General features: G+C 32.5%; 3 protein-coding genes across 6 annotated transcripts; 2 read left to right on the forward strand and 1 right to left on the reverse strand.

Moving 5' to 3' along the window:
- The first annotated feature begins 4,427 nt into the window (after positions 1 to 4,427).
- On the forward strand, positions 4,428 to 10,081 carry LOC101266656 (probable E3 ubiquitin-protein ligase RHG1A). 4 transcript variants are annotated; one of them, XM_004244443.5, is made up of 6 exons: positions 4,428 to 4,662; positions 7,059 to 8,230; positions 8,314 to 8,364; positions 8,445 to 8,543; positions 8,745 to 8,909; positions 9,755 to 10,081. In XM_004244443.5, exons 2-6 carry the CDS (start codon positions 7,082 to 7,084, stop codon positions 9,884 to 9,886), a joined length of 1,596 nt encoding a protein of 531 aa, XP_004244491.1. In that variant the 5' UTR covers positions 4,428 to 4,662; positions 7,059 to 7,081; the 3' UTR covers positions 9,887 to 10,081. The 4 variants fall into 4 exon arrangements, with proteins under 4 accessions (XP_004244491.1, XP_010324545.1, XP_069143786.1 ...); XM_010326243.4 differs by having other exon boundaries at positions 4,486 to 4,871; XM_069287685.1 differs by lacking the exon at positions 4,428 to 4,662 and adding an exon at positions 4,877 to 5,083.
- A 973-nt stretch (positions 10,082 to 11,054) lies between these two features.
- Positions 11,055 to 13,226, forward strand: LOC101267254 (cytoplasmic 60S subunit biogenesis factor REI1 homolog 1). Its single transcript, XM_004244445.5, has 5 exons — positions 11,055 to 11,214; positions 11,769 to 12,218; positions 12,299 to 12,468; positions 12,630 to 12,847; positions 12,931 to 13,226. Exons 1-4 carry the CDS (start codon positions 11,110 to 11,112, stop codon positions 12,838 to 12,840), a joined length of 936 nt encoding a protein of 311 aa, XP_004244493.1. The 5' UTR covers positions 11,055 to 11,109; the 3' UTR covers positions 12,841 to 12,847; positions 12,931 to 13,226.
- On the reverse strand, positions 13,200 to 26,243 carry LOC101266959 (protein KAKU4). The gene is made up of 11 exons (XM_004244444.5): positions 25,804 to 26,243; positions 23,960 to 24,015; positions 21,044 to 21,120; positions 18,891 to 18,970; positions 18,646 to 18,758; positions 17,606 to 17,782; positions 15,537 to 15,789; positions 15,348 to 15,427; positions 15,052 to 15,130; positions 13,809 to 13,896; positions 13,200 to 13,731 (listed from the first exon to the last, which is right to left on the reverse strand). Exons 1-11 carry the CDS (start codon positions 26,066 to 26,068, stop codon positions 13,413 to 13,415), a joined length of 1,587 nt encoding a protein of 528 aa, XP_004244492.1. The 5' UTR covers positions 26,069 to 26,243; the 3' UTR covers positions 13,200 to 13,412.
- Positions 26,244 to 26,797: the final 554 nt, after the last annotated feature.

Raw genomic sequence — 26,797 nt, forward strand, 5'->3', positions numbered from 1 at the left:
CTATATTATAATAAATTTTTTAAAAATATATTCAAATAAATACAGAGCCTTAATTTATTGTGTCACGTAATTTTTTAAATAAAGCTTCTTTCGTACTTATTATTACTTATTAGTGTGAAAACAAATATTTTCTAAATCATTTTATATCGAAACAATTGTAAAATATTAAAAGTGTACAAATATATCAAAGTTTTAACTTAGAAAACAAAATAGAATAACAGACCGATCGGGATATTTGCTTCAATCACAAAAAAATTAAAATAAAGTCATGTATCTTCTTCTTAAAGAAAAAAAAAATAGTTTCGAAAAAAGTCTGATATACCCCTCAACTTTGTTATTTAGAGCTGATATACCGCTTGTTATGAAAATGACTCATATATATCTCTATTGGTAAACAAATGGCTCACATATACCTTTTTTCTCTAACGAAAAGGAAAAAAAATTAATCTAAATTTTTATTATTTTTTTCTAAAAAAATATAATACCATGTGAGTAAATTTAATCCTCATCAAACATATTTTTTTTGACTTATTTTGTTTCAATGACTAATTTATAATTATTATTTTGATAATCAAATTTATTTTTGTTTCACTAATATTCTTGTAAAACTTATTGTAGATGATCAAATATTTTCTTTGAATACGAAATTAAATTATAATACACACAAAAAAATAGTTTAATTTTTTTCTTTAAATTAAGTAATGAAAGAAAAAAAAACAAAAGAAGAATAAGAAATTCAAATAATTGTAATAAAAGAAGTCAAAAAATAATTTATGTATGAAAAAATTAAATGTACCTTGAACTTTGATAGAAGAATCATATATACCCCTAAATATTTTTTTTTTTTAAAAAAAGTAATAAATATAAATTTAAAACTAATTTTTCAACTTCCGTTAAATGAAGGGCATATGTGAGTCATTTTGTAACGACAGGGGTATATGTGAGCAGTTTGTATAACGATAAGGACATATATGAGCTACTTTTATAACGAGGGTATATCAGTTTCAAATGACAAAGTTGAGGGGTATATCAAACCCTTTTCCCTAGTTTAAAATACATCATCATTTAAAAATTTACATTTTATTTAGGCATATAATTTGAATTTTTTTAAAACTATATTTTTCTTCATGAACACAAAACTTTATAATTTATGAAAAATTTAAAATCTTACATACAATCTTATAAAAATAATTTAAAATAGTGTTAATTCATAATAATAATTTTGAATTTGATTGAAGAGCGCGTTAAAAAAGATGAATTCAATCGATAAAATGTGTCACAAAACTAATTGATGTCATAATATTTCATAAATCAATGCAACATATGGTTTGTTAGGAGTGGTATAATACCTCCTTCATTCTAAACTATGTATACCATGTTCAAATCGTATAAATAAAGTAATTTTTAGTAATATCTCACAATAAAATTATTCGAATAAATTCAATCCCAAAATAATTATCAAACATTAGTAAAAAAAAAATTATCTGTTAAAATAAAAATTCCTTTTTCAAAATAAAATTATCTTTATTAAAAAGTTATTTTATTTTTTTATTATTAATTTTTTTTAATTTAATCAGACTTTAATACTGATATCATAAATGGATAAGTAGAAGTATTAGTATATTATAAGGTGGCCCTTTGTTTGACTTTCCCTTTCATGTTATGGTGGGGTTTGGTTATGTACACAAAAAGCAAAAGAAGTAAATGTTGGTGGCTCCTCTTATTTTTTGGACTTCATATAAATATACTTTTATCCTTTTGTTTTGTCCATCTATTTATTTTGAAAATAACCTAATTATTTGTACTTTACTTTTAAAGAAAATGACATATCAAGAAAAATATTTATTTTCCCTTTGTATATAATTAAAAAATATAATATACTTTATGATTTGTGTATTTGATAAATTCAATGTCCATTTGGTTGTATTTATATGAAGAAGACATATAAAAGATGACACACGTTTATGCTAACAATAATTTTTTATTATTGAAACTTTTATAAATCGATAAAAACATAGATGAAATTCTATTTATGATTTATTAGGGGTTGTTTAGTTCATCAAGTAAGATAGAATATTTGTAAAATACATTATTATTTTTTTAATTAAAGGTATAACTATAAGATATAGTTATATCTTAAATTTGATATTATTTTATTTTATCCAAAAGATAAGATTATAATTTTGAAATAATTTCTTTGGCAAATGTAATGTAAAGAGGAAGAACTAATGTGGAATTTAGACTTTAAAGTTTAAGAGCTCTAAATTTGTTATTAAATTTATAATAATTAAATTTGTTATTAAATTTATAATAAGTTTTAATTATTGAATCGCAATAATGAGTGTATACATGTACAAGATGACACATGTTTAAACTTTAAACTAGGAAAAATGTTTGATTTTTTAAATTTTTATGAATAGACAAAACAAGGATGAATTTCTTTTTTATTATTTATTTATCATTCGATATTTGATACATATTTTAAAGTTTAATTGATTTTAATTTACGTTATATAAAATTTCATACAAGAAATATCGTTCTACAAATAACTTTTTCATACTCAAAACTTGAACATAAGATATCTGATTAATATTAAAGAATAGCACATCATTAAATGATAATATTAATCGATTCCGCTTTTTAAAGCTTCTTAATACTATTATTATTGTTATTATTTTATCATATGGAGAAAATTGATCAAGTAAAGTGGAGGACAAATGGTCAAATATGAAGAGTTTATGAATTTTAGGATTGTCATCAAACTTATAATTTGTTTTAATTATTGAGTTTATAATTATAGAGCATTGAATTACTTATCAAGAGAAGTGCGACCACATATATGGAGAGTTAAAAAAAAGTGTGAAAAATACATATTAAAATGTTAAAAATTGTAATAAATATTTTTAAATGTAAATAGTAGTATTTTATGTTCAAAAAGTGTTTGTTCACTATTAATCGTGTATACTTCTTAAGAAATTAAAAATAGAAGACTAATTTAACTATATTATCTATCTGAATATAATAAACATAATATCTTAAGAAATATAATAAAAATAACTATAATTAATAATAATGATATAAAATTTATCTATTAATATTTATAAATAGACAAATATTAGTGAACATTCAAAATACTACAATGTGCAACTATTATTGATTTGAAAAAATAATATTTTTTTCCTTTTCTTATCTCTTTGCCCCAAAAATGGTAATAAATATTTTAAAATGTAAATAGTAGTACTTTATGTTTAAAAGTGTTTGTTCACTATTGATCGTGTATACTTTTTAAAAATTAAAAATAAAAAACTAATTTAACTATATCATCATCTGGATATATTAAATATAATATATTTAAAAAATATAATAAAAATGACTAAAATTAATAATAATAATATATTAAAATTAAATATAAAATTTAGACAAATATTATTAAACATGCAAAATACTATAATATACCATTATTATTGATGCGAAAAAATAATATTTTTTTACCTTTTCTTATCTCTTTGCCCACCAAAAAAATAAAAATAAAAATAGAGCAATATTATTATTTTGCTAAAAAATTAATTATGGGAGTCAGTGATACTGTTTTACTAGTTAAGTGGGGACATAAGTAAAAGTGGTCCATAATTTTTGACTTTCTAAATAAAACAAGAAAATTTGATCCAAAGGCTGATATTTCTTGTTAATATAATATTATAAGACTACGGTGAATGAAGTTATTTCTTTTTTAATTTTCGAATTTAAGTGAGTATGAACTTCTTTATTTTGGTAAAGAAAAACTTTCTCCGAATAGGTTTTTACGTGTAAAGCTGAGCATAAAATATCAAAAATTAAATTACCGAATCAAATCAAAATTTTGACAATTTATTATTTGATAATTGAATATTTAAAATTTTAAAATTATGGTATTTGAGTTTGATTCAGTATGAGAGATATTAGTACCATTTGATATTTGATATTTTTCGAATATCGAATTATTTAATTAATGATGATCATTTGTCCAACATATCTACACCTCGTTAGTACAAGTCTAAAGCACAAAGTTAAAGAACGAAAATAAAAGATCCAAATACATGTCTTTTAGTTGTATCAATTTGTTATTCTTGATATCTTTTTATAACTTTATCTTCTATTATATCGCGCCTCTATGTAAGAAAATATATATAATTTGAAAAAAAATGTTAACTTTGTAATATAATCGGCTATAATTTCAATACAGTATTAATATTATTGAATTATCGACTTGAAATATAAAATTTTAATATTTGATATCTATCTTTAACTATCAATTATTGAATTTGAAATTTGACGAACCAAATACCGACCAGTCACACCTATTTATATAACATTTCTTTTGAAATAAACGTAAATTCTAAATAATCGAACTTCGATATGAGTATCGCGAATAAAAAAAAACATAAAAAGAAACATTGGTAGGACGGCATTTCAGTATTTATCTGTTTTGAGAATTAATTTCTCTTTCTCCAAATCTCCACCACCTTCCCATCTTTACATAATTTACACGTTTCTCTCTCTCCCCTTATCTCTCTCTCTCTCTAAAAAGACTACTTTTTTTCCTCATTTGTTTCTTTGTATTTTCTTTTTCCTTTTGTGTAAAGAAGAAGAGAAGAACAAGAACAAGGAAGAGGAACAAATAAAGTAAAGTTTTGATCTTTTTTTTTTTAAAGGATGATATGATAACTGTAATGCACTTTTTATTTTTGTAAATTTGATATGGGGTTCTGAGTGTGAAGATTGAAAAAGTTTAAATTTCTATAGTTTTTTGACTGATGACATGTCAATAATGTGATTTTCTTGATATGGGGTTGTCTCAAAGTTGCTATTTTTGATGTGCTCTGGCTCTTATGGTAATGTTTTCATATAAAAATCTGATCTTTTTTACTCTTGTTGTTTCTTGTTTATGCTTAATTTTATTGGGTTTGAGTGTTAAGAATTGAAAAAAACTTCATTTCTATGGCTTTTTGACTGATGATATGTCAATAATGTGCTTTTCTTGATATGGGGTTGTCTCGAAGTTGCTATTTTTGATGTGCTCTGGCTTTTTTGATAGGCTCTTATGGTAATGTTTTCATATAAAAATTTGATCTTTTTACTCTTGTTGTTTCTTATTTATGCTTAATTTTATTGGGTTTGAGTGTTAAGAACTGAAAAGAACTTCATTTCTATGGCTTTTTGAATGATGATATGTCAATAATGTGATTTTCTTGATATGGGGTTGTCTCAAAGTTGCTATTTTTGATGTGCTCTGGCTTTTTTGATAGACCCTTATGGTAATGTTTTCATATAAAAATTTGATCTTTTTTTACTCTTATTGTTTCTTATTTATGCTTGATTATTGGATTTGAGTGTAAAGATAGCAAAAGAAAAAAGAAGCTAATTTGAATAGTTTTTTGACTGATGAGATGTCAATAATGTGATTTTCTTAAAGTGGGGTTGTCTCAAAGTTGCTATTTTGATGTGCTCTGGCTTTTTTGACAGGCTTTTATGGTAATATTTTGATCTTTTTCACTCTTATTGTTTCTTATATTTGCTCAGTTGTATTGGGATTTTTTTTTTCTTTGCTTTCTCTCTAAGGTTTTGATATTTTAGAGAACTTGAGAAGTTAGTGTTTCAATGGTCTTTGATTGATGGATTTGTTTCCAAGTTTCTACTTTTGATGTCCTTTCTAGGTTTCCTTGATAGGCTCATGTGGTTATTTCAATTTAAAAGGTGGATATCCCTTTTATTGTTTCTTGTTATGCTCAGTTTTATTGGTGTTGCTGTTTTTTTTTTCTTTTCTCATAATATTTTGATATTTAGAGAACTAAAAAAACTATTCCAATGGACTTTGACTGATGATATGTCAGCTGTATGATTTTCTGGGCATGGGTTTGTCTCTGTTTTTGATGCTTATTGTCTTCTCTTGTGGTAGACTCCAATGGTATTTTTTCTTCTTCATATTTTCAAGCTTTAATTTTGACTGGATTATTCTTGTTATGCTCAATTTTATTGGGATTCTCTATTTTGGTTTTTGATTATTATTTTTGACTATTTATGTGTCTACTTTGTTTTATGAGATTTTCTGAATATCTTTTGGTTTAAGTCTGTAAAGGTTCAATCTTACTTCCCACTTGTAAAGAAAAAAGGTTCAATCTTTGAATTCATAACTGGTGTCACCCTTTCGATTGATTATATTGCTTTCCTCCTCCTTTCCTCTTTTGTTTGGTTTGTAAGACTCTTGGAGTATTTCTTTTAGTTGGTTCTTTTTTTCTGATTTCTGGATGGTTCTTTCTTCATATGATTCTTCGAATATCTTACGAGGAATTGATGAAAGACTAAGTGGTGCTCACTGTTGGGTAGCTGTGATACCATTAGCCTTCTTTTACGATTTTATTTATTGGCAAATCATCTGTTCAACTCAAGGCATATATTCATGGATTTGTATCTGTGATATTCAGAGTTACGTGAGCAATTTTTACTAATATTGAGGTTTACTTGTTGCCTATGTGAGTTTCATAAGGTTGCAATTCCGGTTAAAGGGGAAGAATTGTAGCAAATGTAGTAAATTATGACAATTTATCACAATAATGAATGCATCGGATCATGACCTCCTAGATACATGCTACATTGTTGATAGTTGATTGACTTGCAAATGATGTGATTACGAGTTGGCTTTTCTGATACTGCTTGTCTTCTTAATAGTATTACTTTTGGTGTTCCCATCGAAAGATTGTTAGTTTCTTGTAGGAAAACTGAGTTTTGTTGATAAGGGTTAGAGAAAGTTCTCGTCATCTATCATTAGGAGTTCGTGAATTTAATTTTGCTTGAGGTTTTCCTTATATCCATCACCTTGTAAGTGAATTTCAGAGTGGTATAATTAAGGCTTCTTCTCAATTGCAATATAGTTGACCGTTCTTCTTGAAACTTGCTGATTGCTATGATAATTGAAAAAAATTATGGTAGTCCAGTCCTCATTTGCTAAAAAGTAAGTCTGACTTCATGATTTTAAGGTCTAACTAGTAGTAACATTAGGCTATTTGGTTTTGACATGACAGAACTAAGAGGTTGTATGTAATCTATGGATGAATATTCAAGCAAAAGAGCTGTTAATGGCCTTTACGTTCCCAGAAGAGGTTTGAGGGACATAGCTGACAGCAGGGATGAAAATGTTCAGTTGTGCTCTCGATATGGATGCAGCAGCCGGCTCAGCTCTATGAAGAGCCCGCAAGTTAGAAGTACAGAGAAACCAAGACCTCTCAGGCCTTCTTTCACTTCCTCAAATGGAAAAGAAGTTGTTGGAAGTTCATGTAGGACATCCTCTGTGATGGCTAATGCGAGAAAATCATTCAAGGACAGGAAAGCATATTCTCATGTTGGAAATGATCAATCAGAAACGTCTTGTTCACATGGTGAACCTGAAGCTTCGGAAGCTTCGGAACACATGAAGTTATCAAAAGTGCATCAACCCCAATTCAATTCAGTAATTCGAGATACCGGATCAAGTAAAATTACATTGAAAGAAGTAGGTTGCTCTAGTGGAGCTTCAAGCAGTAAACCTCGTAGATTATTTACTCCCAAGTATTCCAATCAAAATAGTCCAGTAGGTTCGTCTGTTTCTTCGTCATCTAAGGCCATTGGTGCAGGAACAAGAGGCACCGCTAGTGGGGCTGGATATATGCCGAGAAATCTAAAATGCAACTCACGATCAGATATCTCTCCACAGAGTTGTTCGACAGCAGATTCAAGATTTAGTAGAAGGGACATGGTGAAAAGAAGAAATGCAGAAGGTGAAAGCACTTCATCCTCTAAAGGGAAGAAAATAAGTGGAGCATTACCAAAAGAAGGAGATGTCATTCGTCCAACTCGTGGTATCTCAATTTCTGATTCAAGGAATAGTAAAAGCTTTGATAATAGGGAGGATAGTCGTGCTCTATCAGTTAGGACTCGCAAGTCAATGAATGTGCCTAGGCTTAGAGATTCAGTACGAGATTCATCATCTGGATTTTTCCAGAATTCACCTCAGCTTGAATCTCCAAATTTCAGTCTGCAGTCATCAAGTCAATTTTTCTCAGATGCTTCTTCGAGTGATTCAAGTGCTTTTAGTTTTCCTGGAAATGATGTTGAAGATCTCCCAGCTGGAGCGTCTGGAACTTCTGCACAACTAGGTATAAACCAACTAATGAACCGTGATGTCTTGCAGCGATATAACATGGATGGAGTTGCTCAGGTATTTTACCCCACAGAATCAGTCACTGTTTTTCTGAATCAGGTTTTATGGTATTTCACTATGATCACTGTTTTTCTGTAAAGGTATTAGTGGCACTTGAAAGAATGGAACAAGATGAAGAATTAACATATGAGGTAGTTCACTTTTGAGTATTTCGTACCACTCAGGCGTTTCCTATTTGTATTTATGATGAACTCTTATTTTCCATGTACAGCAACTACTTGTGTTGGAGACCAACTTGTTTCTTGGTGGCCTCAACTCCTACGACCAGCATAGAGGAATGAGGCTGGATATAGACAATATGTCCTATGAGGTCTTTATTCTCTTCCGTATATGATTACTGACTATGTTTTCCAAACTTAATTTTCATCAAAATGTTGAGGTTTTTTTTATGGGGGTAGCGGTTTGAGGTTCATCCAATAGCTTAAAGATCACTGTCGCACAAAAGATAAGTTCCCACCGTTAGTTATACCTTTTACACCCTGCAGAACTTTAATCTGTTGCCTGTTTTCAGGAATTATTAGCTCTCGAGGAGAGAATGGGGAGTGTTAGCACAGCTCTGTCCGAGGAGGCATTGTCAAAGTGCATCCGGAAAAGCATTTATCAGTCTATGCCTTCAGAAATAGGGGAATTTGGAAGCGGCGAGAATGAAGATGAGGTCAAATGCTCTATTTGTCAGGTTTTTCCCACTTAAAGCTATATTTTGTATATTTCAATGTTCCTGATGTGTTATACTTAAATCTAATTTTATGGTTTGTGATGTTTTTCACCTCCCTTTATAAGTAGGTAGCACCTTGCTTTGTCACTTTGTTTTTTTTTCCTGATGCAATATTACTCGAAGTGCAGTTAACACTACATTAGTTTTATGTTGTACATCCTTAAGATGTTTTACTCATCACTTAGCTGACTTTTATTTAGCAGAGTTCTCTAGGTTTATACCTTGTCAAACTCTCTTCTTGAACTCGATGGAGTAGAAAAATTCTTGAACTAATAAATTAAAACCGTAATTTGAGTGAATGTTACTAGATTTAGTTCTGTTTTTGCATAATATAGACAAGTCTATCCCATTCTAGACATAGTTCCGCGCATCTAGCGACCATACTTCGTTCATTCGGTGTTAGCGTATAATCGCTACTCCACATTATGTTTTGGTTCTAGGCTGTAGAGGTTCTATTGCTTTACTTGTCCCAAACTGATGAGGCTCTCACACGGTGACGGTCTATTATAAATCTGTATTGTTTCTTAAAATACATTTTTTAATATGCATGCACTCACACATACATAGTTAGACCTCTTTTATGTTAGTAACAACATTTCACTCTTACTGTCAAATTATCTTTAGAACCGTTTCTTAATGTTTATCTTATGTGTTCTCTATAACATCATTTCGTTATGAAGAAAAAGGTGTAGGATAACACCCGTTGTAGGAAGGTGTCTCCGCCACTTCATGCATCTACGATTATGCAATACCAAAATGAATTCGAAGTTGGAACTCAGTTAAGTTAATGACGTGTTTTTTCGCAGGAGGAGTATGTGATTGGAGATGAAATAGGAAGGTTGGAATGTGATCATGGGTATCATATGGAGTGTGTAAAACATTGGTTGAGTCTCAAGAATTGGTGTCCTATATGTAAAGCTTCAGCAGCTCCATCTTAGCTCAATTGGTGTATATATACTGTTCTTGTCACATTAAACATTGTTTCTGTTCATTATGCTTTTGTGTATATATACAGTTCTTGTCACATTAAGCCAATAAACCCAAGCAAATACAGGCTGTGTGGTGATAGCCAAGGAACATTGATAGTTATCTCCTTCAAAAATTCTTATAAAAGTGTTTTGGACTTTACTTTACTGATGTTGTCATCTCTACCGCAGACTTCTGGATTTCGTTATGCTACTACTCTATTCACATTTTAGTACCTACATTGAAGCCCGATTATATTTGAATTCGATTTTTGTATGCAGAAGGGGCAAACTAAAGACCTCTGGTTAATGATGAAGTAAATCGGAGTTGTTGGAAGGAGGTAGGTTCCCTCTTAACATCATTTGAAATATGGAGGTTGATGGAGTATCAATTTTCATAAATCTAATTTATGCAATCCAACCAAAAGTCTACCAAAAAATAGACTTTCTTCTAATGGTTACTTTTGTTTGCTTCTATTTTTCTTTTTCTTTTTTTCTCCATTAAGTGGTTTGTTTGTGGTTCTCTTTCAATTAAATATAGTAAAAAACTTTATTGATGGAAGTGTTTTTTTTACAACTTTCACTAGTAATTGAGAACCATAACACTAATGAGAATCAATTCCCTTCTATTCCACTTTATGGGTCATTAAAATAAAAAGATATTATTAATCCATTTAAAAATGAATATTACCTTTTTATTTGAAGATAAATCTAAATTTTATTTTATTTATGAACCAAACATAATCCTAAAATTAATTCCCCACTTTATTTAACTCACTCTCCTATTTAGTTCGTTCCAAAAAAAGACTAATTACATTTCTATATTAAGTAACAATTTAATTTTAAAATATCAATTTTATCCTTAATGAAATGATTTACAACTGCATAAATATTTACCCACTTTTTTCTTTATCATGAATTTAAAAATTTCTAATTCGTAAAACTGTGTATCGAAATCAAACTAACTCATATAAAACGAAATGAAGCCAGTGTTAAATTAGTTATCCTTGAGCTCCAAGTATTTTTCAAATTTGCTTACGTCTGTGCTTGTGACAGCATTTGGTCAAAATATATATTTCTTTGACTTGGCCGCCAAACAAACCCTTAATCTGCTGCCTTTATATTATTATATATACAGAAACTACAGACCCAATTTTGAATCAAAACAAGAAAAGAACAAAAAAAAAAGAAGAAAAATGAAGAGTTTAATTTGCAATTGTTGTAATAAGGAATTTTTTGACGAAAATGAACAAAAAATTCATTACAAATCAGAATGGCACACTTATAATCTTAAACGCAAGGTAAACTGCTAACTTACCTTTTATTTCCTTTTTCGGAAAGTAAAATGATTTTTTTCATAAATATTAATATTTTTATCTTTCACATACTCCACTCGTGAAATTATGATCATTTAGAATGATTTTTGGACTATTATGTGTAACACATGTTTAACTCTGCATGATTGCTATATAGATAAGAACTTGCTCCGTTTTAATTTTATTTTATTTTATTTACTTTCCTTTTTAGTCCGCTTTTCAAAAAAAAAGAATATTTCTTCCTTTTTTTGAAACAATTTTTTAATTTCAATTTTTCATCTAGCATACTTGAAACCACAAAATCCAAAAATCGTTAATTTCTTAAACTTCGTATTGAGTCAAAACATCTATTCAGTGGATTAAAATTCGTTACTTGAGCGAAACTAGATCTTGTGAAATCAAAATATATGAGGATTCATTTTGTACCTTAAACTTCATGTCGAGTCAAACCAGATGAAACAAATTGAAAGAGCAGTAATTTGTGTGTTTGTGGAATAGATAAGAGTTTCATTGTTGTGTTTCTTTGGTATTTATTTCAGGTTGCTGGAGTTCCTGGATTGACAGAAGCACTCTATAAAGCCAGACAGTCTGCACTTTTAGAAACCCCATTGCTATATAGCTGTGAACACTGTGGCAAAGAATTTACAACCTCTAAAGCTCATGCTCAACATCTCAAATCTAAGAAGACTCACTTAGCACGAGCTTCGCAAGAGATAGCTCATCATCACGAGTGGGAGGAGGTTGATCAAGAGGAAGAGATCGCGTGTGAAGACAATGACTCATTGAAGGAACTAAAGATGAACAGGAGCAGTACTAGTAGTGGTGTTAAGGATGAGGAGTTTGATCCGCGTTGCTGTTTCATGTGTGATATGAAACACGATACAGTAGAAAACTGCACGATCCATATGCACAAGAAGCACGGGTTCTTCATACCTGATATCGAGTATTTGAAGGATCCTAAAGGCTTCATCACTTACCTTGGTCTCAAGGTAATACTGTAGGTTTCGATTTTTCTTGTATGATCTTGATCATGTCCATTTATATAACAGAGTAAACTTTACCTCCTCAGGTTAGAAGGGATTATATGTGTCTGTATTGCAACGATAGATGTCGTCCTTTTAGTAGTTTGGAAGCAGTTCGGAAGCATATGGATGCAAAAAACCATTGCAAGGTACACTATGGTGATGGCGGTGATGATGAAGAGGCGGAATTAGAAGAGTTTTACGACTATAGCAGCAGGTATGGTTTGGTGATCTGATAGCTTCTAATGTACATTTGAGCAGAAGATAGATACAACCTATGTTTTTCAAGTGATGTCTAGACTCGGGTAGAGTGTACACAGACCTTGTTTCTATCTCGTACAGATGGTTTACTAAGATCTGTATTCTTTCATCTTCTAGCTATGTGGATACAACTGGGAAGCAGCTTGTTTCATCTGGGGATTTTAACAACAATGTAGAGCTGGGAAGTGGTGGATCTGAACTCATAATAACAACAAGAACTGATGATCGATTGTCTGTTAAATCAATCGGGTCAAGAGAGTTTTTGAGATACTATCGCCAGAAACCAAAGCCTACGCGTACTAATGATACAGCTATAAGCTCTGCCTAGCTTCAAGGTACGTACCTGACTCGTTACATGGCACACACAATAGTGACTAATATTTAGTCGTTTGAGCCAACATTCGTTTTCTCATCTCAGGTATCGAAGCACGAGACTAGCAACCATGTAGAGGGAGCACAATGCTATGATGGAAGTGTTGAAGGCCATGAATAGATGTGGTGTGGATGCTGCACTCTGGGATTGGCAGGAAAAGCAATGTTATTCGAGACCTCCCTAAAAATATACCATATATCCTATGAGTGCTATAATATTTATCAGTGTGTATAGTTTTGGAGAAGCATAATACATAAACATGCCTCTTAACTATGTATAAACGTTTGGGATACCACACACCCAACGCCAAGAAATAAATAGAAATTTCAAATTTATAATGAGATAGAGAGAATGGTGAGTCTCCTACATGAACTTAGGAATAGATGCTACACAACATGGTCTTTCGGAAAAAAAAGGGAAAGATGAATCAAGGTTTCTCCTACAATAGCTTAAATTTCTTCTAGAAGTTAAGCTAATATACAACAATTTCAGGTCTACAGACTGCCTGGTCTACATATTCTCATGACTTACCTCTTTGCTCTGGTGGTCTTTCGAACATTTCTCACCGGTCTCTTTCCTTGTTGCTTTACAACTTTCCCGTTCTTTGCCAAGTCACGTACCAAGACTGGTTCCTCCTGCGATAAATCTTCACTAGGAATGGAAGCAGCAGGACTCTCTACTGTTTCATTCATGTCTGGTACATCCACAGCAGATTCACTAAGAAACACACACTTATCCGTCACTTGGTGAGATTTTGTCGACTTGTCCTGAGTTGATGTTCCTGGTTTTGGCTTCTCACTACCAATGTATGAGTCGCTTTGTCCTCTACTTTGACCTGCAGACAAACTATCGAGGGGGAAAACCAGCATTATTGGGATTCGAGCTCTAGAAAAATTAAAGAGCTTTATCGTTCATTCTTTTACCTAGCTTCTAATGATGTATATCCATTAGAACTTGGGGCTAAATTTGGTCGAGTCACTTCATGTGCGTCAGATGCAGATATATGAAGACCTGAACTTGTAAAAATGGATAAATATAAGAGAAATTAAATTGGCCATAATGGAGAGAAATCAGTAGTTAATCCAACCCTACAGATCACAATGAAAAAAGAGATGGAGAAAACCACATATAACATAAGTCACTTGCATTTTTTCGGACATAATTAACCAACTATACACACCACCATAATCACAAGAAAGAGCAATGGAGGAACAAATGTGAATTGAGAGTCATTACTAATCTAGCGCATGATACACAAGCTATTTTAGTATAGGACGCACACGTTTTACAAGAAGATATATTAAATCTAGAACTGTAGTTCACCCCATGTGAGAAGTGCTAAACATCTGTAGTCTCAGCGTATATCATCCACTAGTAATGGTAACCAAATGCTAGCGGAGCCTGTCAATCAAGCAGCTTTGTAAACTTGACGATCAATGCAGGGTTCAAACTAAGAGCTGGATTTGATCGTCAAGTTTACAAAGCGTCACAAAGTACCAACTTGTCGAGCCCTAGGGTTCAAAATAGCTCTAAATTAAACCAGATATCAGAATCCATTACACAACATTGGTCACAAGCTTTCCTGGTTTGTATCTACCTCCCTTACACCCATAAGTCATAACTACATAAGATAAGGATGAATTCAAATTTGTATTCCTCCATGTGCCATCCTGACCATTCTAGGCCTGCCATTGGTTACACCGTTGCAGTCACCATGGTTCTCTCTCACAAATCCTGCTTGCTCCCCCAATCAACAGACTAATATTGCCACTAATCATGGCTGTGATTTAGGGTCCCTGATTTATATACACCATTGGCCTAACATAAGAACTGCTTAGGTGATAAGCAGCCAAGAAACCAACTTCCACCTCCGAAGACACTAAGGAAGAATCAAATGCCTCCGTCTTTGTTTACATCTCTATCAGACCATTCAAAAGATAAACCCACATACCAAGTAAGCCAACTTTCAACTCCTATCTGACCACGTAATAGAAGCCAACAATTTTGAGTGTCCATATGATCAAATGTGAATAACCTGTCACTCTTCCAACTTCATATATTTGTGTATTGGTAAGTAGTAATAAGTTCACTTCTGAACCCATTACTACCAGTTAGCTTCACAACAGAAAACAAACAGAAAAAATCTTAAATAATGGCGTCAAGTACCATCATTGTGCTCAGAGGGGAAAACTGAACCAGTATGCACGTAAGATTCATGAGCAGCTTGCTCACCAACCCGAACTGCCTGTAAGTTTGAACAATATGAGGACAGACGTACATAAGTTATTTCTCAAAAAAAAAAAAAGGTACATAACTAAACACATCTTATTGTCCATATTGAAATGCTATTTTTTTTTAAAAAACCAAATATTCCAGATTAGAGATATTGAAATGCCATCTTTTTTAGTCCAAATGTGCTAAATGATGAATAAAATGCTGAAATCCCTTAAACAAATGGTTACCTGATCTTGCAGCTGGATAGAAGAGGCAGCATTTAAAGGCCCATTCTCACTTTCTGCACCATCTTGTGTTATTTCCACATCTGAAAGAGAAAATTAGGTTTCTACAGAAAACTAGCAATTTACAGCAGAAGACAAATTTAACCAAGACCGTAATACCACTCTAAGAGGCCAGATTAGAGCACCACACACCTGACCACTTAATAGGTACATCTGACAGTTTAGCAAGTCTCAAAGAACTTGAGTCATTTATCTTCTCCGCGGTACTGGTTCCTGTTAAATCATTAACTGCAGAGTTTGGTTCTGCTTTGCGTTCTACCAAACGTAATTGGTAGCCAGTTTCCTTGGAAGGGTGTGCACGTAACATATCTTCTGTTGCTTTTGACCTGACTTTTCGTATTTCCTCATGAATATTCCATGACCCAGATGCATAAGAACTTTTTTTCTGTGATACAGCAGAAAATCATATATCAGAAGACAGTAAATAACAGAAAATTGATAAAGTAAAGAGGAGTAAGCAGAAGGTTCTACATATTTAGAAAATTAAAATAACACATGCACCAAAAATTGAGACTAGTGAAGCAACAACCAAACATGCTAAGATAAGGACTAGTCACTTGGGTAACTGTTCGATATATCGAGTCTTCGTATGAAGTTGTACTAATCAAGTTGAGACTAATAAATCTCGCAAAAACTAACCCTTTTCTATTATTAGAATGATAGCATTTCAAGTTCATAAGTTGCTATAAGATTAGATCTTATGTCAAAGCATCAACCAGCTTGTTTCTTGCACAGTTCTAAGCCAATCAACTGGATGCAACTCAGTAGGTAGATCCCATATCAATGTCCTCTAAACCACGTGCACATATCAAACTACATGGATGAACTCGTGCATGGCTGCTTTAGAATTCTTTTCATAGTTTACAACCTTTAGTTTGTAATGGTGTAACCTTGGCGATGCTCTTTAATATTTGATTGATAACAATTTGATCAAATGTATACGACTTCTCATAAGTAGATCCCAAGTCCAAGAGCTTAACTCTTTCAAAAGTTATAAATTTATCAAACCATTGCAAGGCAATTGGATCCCTTCATAAATATCCAACACAATTGTACATATCAAATTCCAAAGATCAACATGTGCATGTTTGCTTTGTAATTTTTGTTTGAAACTTTTGCAATGTTAGATAGTTCATGTATTTTGGAAAATATATAAATAACATATTATGTGAATATAGGTATAAATAGGGTTATAAAAATTATAGTAGTAAAAGCATTCTCATTAATGTTTTTCTTGTGCTTTTATTTCTCACAGCAACATTCTTTGGCAAGTATTTTTTGTAGTTTAAGCACACCTGTTAACCGGAGTCAAGAAGCACATTCATTTGATTGAAACAGTGTGGGATAATCAAGATTAAGCTTGAGATAGCAAGAAAGACAAGCTGATATGCATCTAGGCAACCTTTAAAGACAAGCTGATACGCATCTAGGCAACCTTTCTTCTCTGTCTTCCCTTTTTGGTAGGGCTGGGCATAAACACCGGAAAACCGAAACACCGTACCGAACCAAATTTTTTTGGTATTTCGGTTTTGGTTTTTCGGTTTTCGGTTCGGTATTCGGCATATGTTTTTGTATTTTTCGGTATTTCGGTTCGGTTTTCGGTATGTGATTTTGTGTAATTCGGTATTTCGGTTTACCGAAATATATTATATTATAATATATATTTATATTATATTAATTATTAATATTAAATAAAAAATATTATAATTTAAAATAAAAAAGTAAAAAGTAAAAGTCTTTTTGATATAACTATTTTTAGCCCATTAAGCTGAAAATCAAACAAAAAAATTTGTAAATTTTTAAAAGCCCAACTAAGCAGGCCCATTAAAAAAATCGAAATAACAAAACCGAACCGAACCGAACCGAAATATATTCGGTACACAATTTACAAAAACCGAAAAAACAAACCCGAAACCGAACCGAAATACCGAATGCCCACCCCTACTTTTTGGCCTTTTTTAGCAAGAAAGTAGCCTGGTCTCCAATTTATTTTTACTTTGCTAAATACGTTTTTTCTATCTGAACTACCAACTTTTGGCGCTCTGAATCATCAAAGCTTCTAGTGCTAATTGTAGAAGTTTTATAATCTTAGAACACTAAGATTACAACACCGTTCGACAAAATAGGAGTGTACATCCTCTCAAAGGGTCAAAATGAAAGTGAACAGGCTGTAATAAAAGCAAAATTGACATTTTCAATACCTTCAAGGAAAGAGAATCACTACTGACAGAATATGGAGCTTCTTCGTCAAAGAGCTTTGCCTTCATTTGTGAAGGGGTTCTAAGTCCACTATTATCAACACTAGGGGACGCCCATGGTGGACGAACCTTCATATATGACTTGGCCATTTCTACAGGTGAGCCAAGAGTATCATCCACCTATAACAGCATCAATAAACATTTTTATATAGCTATATTTCGGTATCACATTTCTGAAAGCAGTAAATATGTGTCATTGTGCAGACAACATATTACATGAGAAACACTAGTAGCACCACAAAGCTCCTTATAGAAAAAGAAGGATTGGAAGTTCAAGGTAGAATTAATATTATAGATAAAATACATATAAACTAGGCAACTGATTCAGATGAATTAAAAAAAACACTCTCATGGTTCAAGTTTCCACATCAATTCGACAACATCAAAATGACTTTTTTAAGAAACGGTACAATATAAATGAAGGAACTAACGTAATACTGACAAAAGTACTCAACAAGTTCATTCCGTATAATAAGGACAATGGGCCCAAAATTGGCCCATAAATTAAATATAGTTAAATAGGAAGGAGGACCTTCTAAACTCGAGGAAAGATTTTGGAGGCAAAATTAAGAAGCAATTGGCTTGAGCAGGGTGACAATTATACAAAGTTTTTCCAGAAAATGGCAGATGCACATCGAAAATATAATCACATAAACAGCCTGGTTATTAATGGTGATGCAGTCTCTAATGAGGAGTCAATTAACAATGGATCCTATCTTAAAGTACGTGGAAACTCAAGGAAAATATACTTAGGTGTGTGAAAGAAAGGAGACAGATCTGGTCAAGAACCCAAAAGAAGACATCCAAGCCAATGAAGGGAAAAATATCAAAAGTACCATGCAAAGAACTTCAAATTAATAAAGCTGGGAGATCATTATGTTGTAAATTAATGTAAACCATGTGGATAGAGGATTCTTGTGGTAAGATATCTAATGAAACCGTCACTTAGAGAACTCCAGAGACAGATAAAACGAGTTACTTACACCAACTACAGAGCTTACACCTCCGATAGTATTATCGGGACGAAGTCCATCTCTCTTTTCCTCTAACCATTTCCTCGCTTCTATAATTGCTTGACTGCTGTGGTCCAACCTCTCTGAATGAAACATAGAAGATTATTCAGCTTTATGCAAACGTTTTCAGGAAGAACACAAGCTATAACCACATGATAGATTCATTAAGTTATTATCATCTTCAATTGTTTATTCAGGTAGTGTCGAGTGCAAACCCAAACTATCTTTCCCTTCAAGTGATGAAGAATCCATAACCCTTGAGTTGATGATCGTTACTAACTGGTCACGCTCCTCCCTGCAAAGTTAATAGTATAACTAGGTTCAGAAAGAAACATCATATTACTGTTGTCCTCTTCTTTTTTTTTTTGGTATTTACAGACAAACATCATATCTTGCTCTTTCAATACACATGCATGTCATCTGGCTGTCAAAGAGTCAAAGCCCTACTTAATTTTTTGTTCAAGATTCATCAAGTCACATCAGTATCCAATCCAAGGACAACTTCAAAGAAAAATAAAATATTGATGACAAGCATAACAGAGGGAAACTGACAGTCTCTTACTATGAAAAAGATAGGCATGCATACATAAAAGACAAGCAAAACATAGGCATGCATACATAAAAAGAAGCAAAAATAAGCTAACTGCACCACTTCACAATTGAATTGCAAAGGGATGCCTGAGTTTTCCATGGGAGCACTCCTCAGCTTGAAATACACAGGCACCCAGGATTTCAGGGGAAGTACAAGGAAATAGCTTCGACTATCACCATATCCAAAGTAAAGCCGGGAATCACCAGTATTACATGAGCTCAGCATCTGGTATCTGATATGACGGAGACAGTTAGCTATTGAGTAAGCCTTACCTGCCTTATCGAGATTGAATCGCTTGTCATATGTACTAAATATGAATTCTCTCACCTACTAGTATTAAGTGTAGACCTTTTCTTCCAAATTGCTAGCAGCAAAGACCTGTTTCTACTCATTGATCTCTCTCTCTCTCTGTCTATGTAAAGATAAACTTTAGAATTTGGACATAGATAGAAGAAGGCAGAATTAGTTTCTTGAGGTAGTAGTATACTGTTCTTAACCCATAGAAGAAAAAGATTTACTGTTCACTCAACCCCAAAATGCTCGACACCCTTCTACAATTAGTAGTATCATAGACGACGATTAAAGTCCCACATCGGCCGTGGGAGGGAAAAATTGCTCTCTTTGTATGGGGATGATTAGGCCCAATGTCAATTTCTTCACATATTGAAGTGTATGACTATCTCATCTAAAAACATCAATTGTTAGAGAGAACATTATTTATTTAGCTATCCCATCAACACGCCCCCTCACGTACAGGCCTGATTCAGTTTTCATGGAGCAAGCACGTGAATATTCTTTTTGATAACAGGTGGTGATAAGAATCTAATTCAGGAGCAGGCAAAGGTCCCGGATTCTTCATTAAGTGATCGCAAAATCTGTTTTTAGTCGAGACTTCATTAAGTCATCATAAATATTTTTCATTTCGAGATAAGCAGTGCATACATTCGACATCCATACAATTTGAAAGACTATTCCTCCTATTTCTTAGATGGTACTGAACGTGTGCATGCATGTGTATGTGTGCTTGTGTATTTTTCAATCACTGCTGGATCCTCTTGAGTGTCAAGTGCAAGAGTTATGCATCAGACAACATAAACAACATATATTCAGCTTTATACATTCTGTATTGACTTGTTCCTATGAATTTGAAGCATTGCGGACCATTTATATATTGAAATAGATACCTATTATTGAAAGAATATTAAATGGCTAATCAATAAACACATCATGTTGTTCCTCAACCCAAAAAACAGACAAATGACACCCAGCATTTCCATCAAATTGCATTTAAAACTAAAAAATAAAAGCCTATTGATAAATCTCAGAAAAAATTACCCTCCCTCTGCTAAAAGCACTAAAGAAAACGAAAATTCAATTCATGAGGGTAAATTATAAATCATGAAACAGTCCAAAATCTGAAATTCATATTGTCCTTTTGCTGGAGAATTATACAAACTACATCAGGGTGAAAAGTTTTAAATGTTAGCAAAACTTAGAAAGGACTAAAGACGCAAGAAAGGGAGCAGACAAGCCCAACGATTTGATAAAATGCAAACAAATCAAGACAGATATCACACTACATGCAAATGCTAAATATAAAGTTAAGATTTAAGAAAAATGTAGTTGAATATCGACAAAGTAATGAGACGTGGAAAAAACATAAAACTAACATCATTGAAAAGACACAAGTCTCCTGTAACATACAAGAAATATCACTTCATCACTACAAAAACAAAAATCTCAGCATATTAAATAAATGAAAGTTTTGCAACTAACCTTGAAAATGTCTCCTGCATAAGTAGTTGCTCAATTAGGTGCTTGGTTTGACTTCTCTCTCCACGTAATTGAGGATGCTACACGCAAAAGAGAAGTTCAAAAGAATACATAAATTTCTTTTTTGATACTTCAAGAGTAATTTATTCATACTACACCAAGTTGGAGCTCAAAAGTTGAAATCTTTTCATTTTGAGCTCCACACCCAACTTCATGAAGTGGTAAATTCCTTTTCCACAACAACACCCTGATGACAAAAGGGACCTTCTAGGTGCCCCTGATGTGCTCTAGACTCCTTCAAAAGCCCTTCTATTTCTTGCTTCTCAGATTCACCCTAAAGGACATGCTGCAACTATACCCACACTTCCTTCCTTGCCTAGTTCATCCTCTTCTATTAGGGTGGGAGGGGTCCAGGGGGAACAGCCTCCTTGTTTTTTGTTTTGGTATAACAGGGACCTTACAACAAGTGTTTCCTCTTCATATTGTTAGCATTCATACGCACGACAATATTATAATGGAAGGTGTTGGGACAAGGTAGACCTAAATCATAAGGAAGGAAATTATCTTAAAACACATACGATCTCTTGGAATCACTATGAAATGGCTAAGAATAGAACATAATGGAGATCATGGGAAAAGGATTCATTTAGACAACACCAATTAGTTGGAACTTAAGGTCGAATTGTTCCAGTTACACTTACAAAAGGGGTACTATTTACTGAAAATTTATTTGTGTTCCAGTTTAAAGACTTCTCAGCCCATGTAAGGATAAGTCAAGGACTAGAGAAACTCTAACTTCCCTAAGGAAACAAAGTATTCAGTCAAAAATAAAATTGGCCTAAAATGAGTGCAATGCATACAGAGTATTATCTAAGTTGATTGATTGATTGTTAGGGTGACTTTCCATTTTTGAACACCATGCAATAGATCTTCATCAAGGCGCAAGTTCTCCTTAACAATTAACACATAAGCACGCTATATCCTTCCATCTGTAACCACACATGAAAAGATTTTACCAGGACTTGTTTATTTTTTAGGTCTCTTCAGGAAATATCCAATAAAATTGAAATGACACCAAGAAGGTCAACATGGAACCAAGAAATGGTCCAAAGAAAATTTCACTTTTTGACCCTCTGTAAATCAACCAACTTTCTCCCACGATAAATTTATGAATGATCGCAAATCTTTACGAAAAAATAGTTCAACTGTCTAGCTCCCAAGCTTGGAAAGTTCTCCTGAATGCTAGATTCACAAGGTATAAGTTTTGTTCCTAATGAGGAAACTTGTTACCACAATATACCTGTTTTTTGTGATGCCATTTATATGTGGATATGCTTCATTGGAGGCCAACTCTCCGCACCAAACATCCTACCAAAACCTAATTTACTTTCCACTTCCTATTTCAAAATCATTGAATTGAGTCTTTTTTAGCATATTTTCCCTAAATGAGTATGTCATCACTTCTGACAACCATTCACTCATTGCAAGCAAAACATCCATCTGCCACTTCCTTAGCTATGTTTTATTGAAAGTAGCTTTTTACAAATACCTATGCTTCCTCTGAACAAAGGATTAGTCACTTAGCTCCTTATAAAAAATATAAAGAGAAGGTGTGGGTGTGGGGGTTCGTCACCTAGTTCCACTCCACAGGATAATACTATCTTTCTCCGTTGAGACCCTACATATAGCAAATGCATGACTAGTTTTTGATATTCTTTACCACTAATGACGGAATACAAAATAAATAAAGGTTGTACATGAGTATGTCAGGATATTGGATTATGACAAAGATCTTTCCATCTTCCAAAAGAGAGGTATTTATATCCTTAAGGACAGAGTTCAAAACTGAAAAGGTGGAGAAGTGCTCTCTCTCTCATTGGATGTAGGACAGACGACAGTGTCAATGATTAACGACTTCACTGATCTTTTTGGCATTCCATATAAGGACCTTTGTGTGGAAGGCTATTGTTGTTTTTACAGTCCCCTTGCATCTTTGTGCTACCTGTGGTTGCATCCAAATTGTTAAATCGTGTGTCCGTCTCATCTAAAACCTTTTGTTGTTAGAGATAACACACTTTTATTTACTTAATTATATATTCAACACACGCCCCCAGCATACTAGCTTGAATTTTTTAACAGGCATAACACGTGAATTAATGAGGCTCGAGAACCTGGGACCTTTGGCTACTCTGATAACATGTTAAAGTTTGAATCATCTCATCAAAAAGTTAACGTTGCTAAAGAGATCACACTTTTATTCTATGTCGCACACACTCAGGTGTGGTCAAACGATACGAATGCAAATCTAGAGATCGAATTTTCACAACATAACTTTAAGGATTTGGAGGTATGGATACAAATGTCGGGATGCAGGCAATAAGTTTATATTGTGAGTTGTGACATATATACAGTATATATTTTAAAGTTACTGAATTAAAGCTAATAAATTTAATTCTTTATAGACATGCAATATTTTATTCATAAGACATCTCGTGTAAAAGCATAGGCCATAGCATTCTCATACACATATTATATAACTATATATATCTATAACATAAACCTACAAAATCCAACCAATTACCCAATCAATGTATACTTCTCGGCTATACATGTAATCAAAGCACCCACGATAAGTAGACCAAATCTGGTGTGGATCCCAGGGCCACACATGTCGAGTTGACATGGGTGCGGCAATGATTTTGAAGAGTTCATACAACATAGCTTTTATTTACTTAATTATATCTTCAAAACGGACCAACTATATCCCATAGAAGGAAAGCCTATCTGATATACTACTGATCACTTTCATATTCCAGATGAACAAATTGGTATCACAAGGAGAATCATGGTACTAAATCAAAGAATCACTTTATTCCTAATACTTAAAAATTAGTAACATAGTCAGATGGGATGTATTACCTTTTTTAACTCATCCACTTCCGAGCAAATATCATTCTCTTCTCTATCATCATCCTCTACAATATAAGCCAGATATAAGGTATTAGAAAAACAAAATAAAAATGAGAGCATGACATGAAAAGATAGTTTCATTGGCCACCATAATATTTGAGCTCATACTTAGATGAAATTAATATTAAAATGTCAAAGAGATAGCTAATAGTATCGGTAAAAGAGAGCTTTATTTATATTAAGCTTGAATAAGGTATTCTTTGCTACACGTGTCAAGACTGCACAATGAATCCAAGGATGTCCCCTTTCTGTTTCTTTGCTACAGGGGCAGTACTTTTCCTTCGGAGAATGCTAAATGACTGCGAGATTGAAAGAGTGGCTGCTCCGTTAAGTAAGATTGGTGATTTCATTGGCACTAATGTTGAGCAATATACTTTGAGATAGAGACAACAATACTGATGGGCAATTCTCTGTTAACAAGGCATATAGAATGGAAGACTTGGTGCAGAATCGAAGGTAGCCAAAACTATGGAGCAACATGTGGAAGTATCCAGCTCTAACCAAGGTTAAATGCTTCACTTGGTTGGTGACTAAGAGTGCATGTCTGGCACAAGAAGTCTTGACAGAGAGCATGTTTTTTTGGTTATAATTAATAGTAATATAACCAAAAAAAATAAAAATCCTTTGGTTGATGCAACTTTATTTTTATACAATTCACATCTGCAATTAGCAATTTGTTCTAAGCAAAGCCAATTCAGTTGAACCAGCTTCAGTGAACGTGCATCTGCCAAACTCAATGAATTGCAATATGTTTTTTTTTTGGTTATATTACTAATAATTATATTTTAGATGCATCTCGTCCCAATAACAGCATGTTCTGAATTGCTGGTTGTACCACTAAAGTGGCAATTAGAAATCATGTGACCAAACCACTCTCCTGCATTGCAATATTTTGTATGTATCTTTATCTTATTTTAGGTTTCCTTCTGGAAAATAATATAAATTAATAATATAAAATCAAAGGCTACATGCAAAGGGGGGAAACTTTTATACAAGCAGCCTCCGTAGTGTGGTATAAGCACGACATCAAGAGATATCAACTATCAAGTGGTTATAACCTTTACTACACATACTAAATTACATAAATACTACTTCCCCCATCCCCCAAAAAAGCGGGTTCAGTTAGCTTTCCCGCTTCAATTATCACGCATTTACCTCAAGGTTACAGGATCTCACAAACAACGCTCAACACATTATGTTAGATTCGGGTCATTCAAATTAATATCAGAACCAAATACAAAATAATAGGCTCAACAAATCTTCATCATAACTAGTTTAACACCAACTGTAAATGAGTACCGTACTTAATACGTACTTCAATAGTGTAGTTGCATTAAACCATTATTTATTATACTCCAAAGCATTTAATTATCAATTCAATAGTATTTACCAAAAATAACCATCAAATAAACAGTATCTAACAGAAACTACATCCATAAAACCAACTTTAATAATCCCAAGCTCTCTCCCCTTCTGAAATTTCAAAAAATATACCTCACATTCTGGAACACAAAAAGATAACTGAAATCACCTAGCCTGTACTATAACATTTCCATTAAAAGTTAGAAGAAAAAAAATTTAAAAGCAACCTACACAAACTAAATTTGCACAAAAAAAAGAACATGAAAAGAGAGTTTTTTTTTTTACTTAATACTCAAACAAACATCAACCAAAGACACCAAATTGTTTAATTTTTTTAAAAAAAAAAATCACAACTTTAAGATGATCAATGAGTGGCAATTTCGTAATTTATCACTTTCTAGATCTCTCTAAAAAAAATTGAAGAAGAGTACCAAACATGGAATCGCTGCCTGACGAAGACGAAGAAGAAGAGTCGGAATTGAAGACAGAAGTCAGAATCTTAGCGGCACCGGAGAGAATTGTCCGTGTCGCCGGGAAAACATGTCCGGTGAGCCAATTAGGGCTTTTGAGAAACCGTTCCTCCTCCTCCACCGCCGCCGGCGCTGGTGGTGGTTGTTGTTGTGGACGGTCATATGGACCAACGGCGTATCTCTTTCGCTTGTTCGCTACAATTTTTCCTCCAGAACGAGAATCCATGGCGATATTTTTTTTCACAGAGAGAGAGAGTGTCGCTAAAAACTCGAAGAAGAAGAAAAATGGGCTTTTTTTTATTCGGTTTTCTGTGTTTTATTCAAAAAGAAGTTGCATTTTTCAGGTTCTTTTGTTTCATGTTATCTGTTTTGCAGTTTTTTTTTTTGTTTAAGTAACAACTAAGAAGGTGTTTAATTATGATATTTTATATTTTAATTGGTATGTTTTAAGTTAATGTTGTGTTTAGTCATTCTCTATAAGAATATATTTCAAAATTTGAGTTTACTTTTGTATCGTTATTATACATATCGAATATTAAAAAATCAATAAAGGTCAAATTAATATATCTGGTATAATTAAATTTGTTTTAAAATATTAATATTTTAAAATAAATAGTTTTTTAATATATTATCGATATTAGATCTCATAGGTAAGTTATTGTATTTCAAAAAAAAAAACATAAAACATGATTTAAATGGGAGGTTTTTTTTTTTTATTAAATTAAAAAAAAAATTGAAAAGGAAAATATATACTATTAAGAGTGAAACAAAATTTTGGATATTTTCATTTTTCAAATATAACTTAAAGATATGCTCAAATATAAATTAAAAAATATATAGATTTTTTTTTAAATGGAGAAAATACTTAATATTTTCGTTAAAAATCTAACAGCCACCAAATTATTAAAATTTGGGCGCCACCCAAAAGTATTCATATTAATTTGATAGACAAATT

This window comes from Solanum lycopersicum, chromosome 8 (genome assembly GCF_036512215.1).
Source record: "Solanum lycopersicum chromosome 8, SLM_r2.1".
NCBI classification, from domain to species: Eukaryota; Viridiplantae; Streptophyta; class Magnoliopsida; order Solanales; family Solanaceae; genus Solanum; species Solanum lycopersicum.

Coding starts and splice junctions, on each gene's coding strand:
- LOC101266656 (XM_004244443.5), top strand. CDS start 7,082: ATGGATGAATATTCAAGCAAAAGAGCTGTTAATGGCCTTTACGTTCCC. Junction 8,231..8,313: donor ACATGGATGGAGTTGCTCAG/GTATTTTACCCC, acceptor TTTTCTGTAAAG/GTATTAGTGGCACTTGAAAG. Junction 8,365..8,444: donor ATGAAGAATTAACATATGAG/GTAGTTCACTTT, acceptor TTCCATGTACAG/CAACTACTTGTGTTGGAGAC.
- LOC101267254 (XM_004244445.5), top strand. CDS start 11,110: ATGAAGAGTTTAATTTGCAATTGTTGTAATAAGGAATTTTTTGACGAA. Junction 11,215..11,768: donor CTTATAATCTTAAACGCAAG/GTAAACTGCTAA, acceptor TATTTATTTCAG/GTTGCTGGAGTTCCTGGATT. Junction 12,469..12,629: donor TTTTACGACTATAGCAGCAG/GTATGGTTTGGT, acceptor TTCATCTTCTAG/CTATGTGGATACAACTGGGA.
- LOC101266959 (XM_004244444.5), bottom strand. CDS start 26,068: ATGGATTCTCGTTCTGGAGGAAAAATTGTAGCGAACAAGCGAAAGAGA. Junction 24,016..25,803: donor AGGCAGCGATTCCATGTTTG/GTACTCTTCTTC, acceptor CTTATATTGTAG/AGGATGATGATAGAGAAGAG. Junction 21,121..23,959: donor AAGTGGATGAGTTAAAAAAG/GTAATACATCCC, acceptor TTTTGCGTGTAG/CATCCTCAATTACGTGGAGA.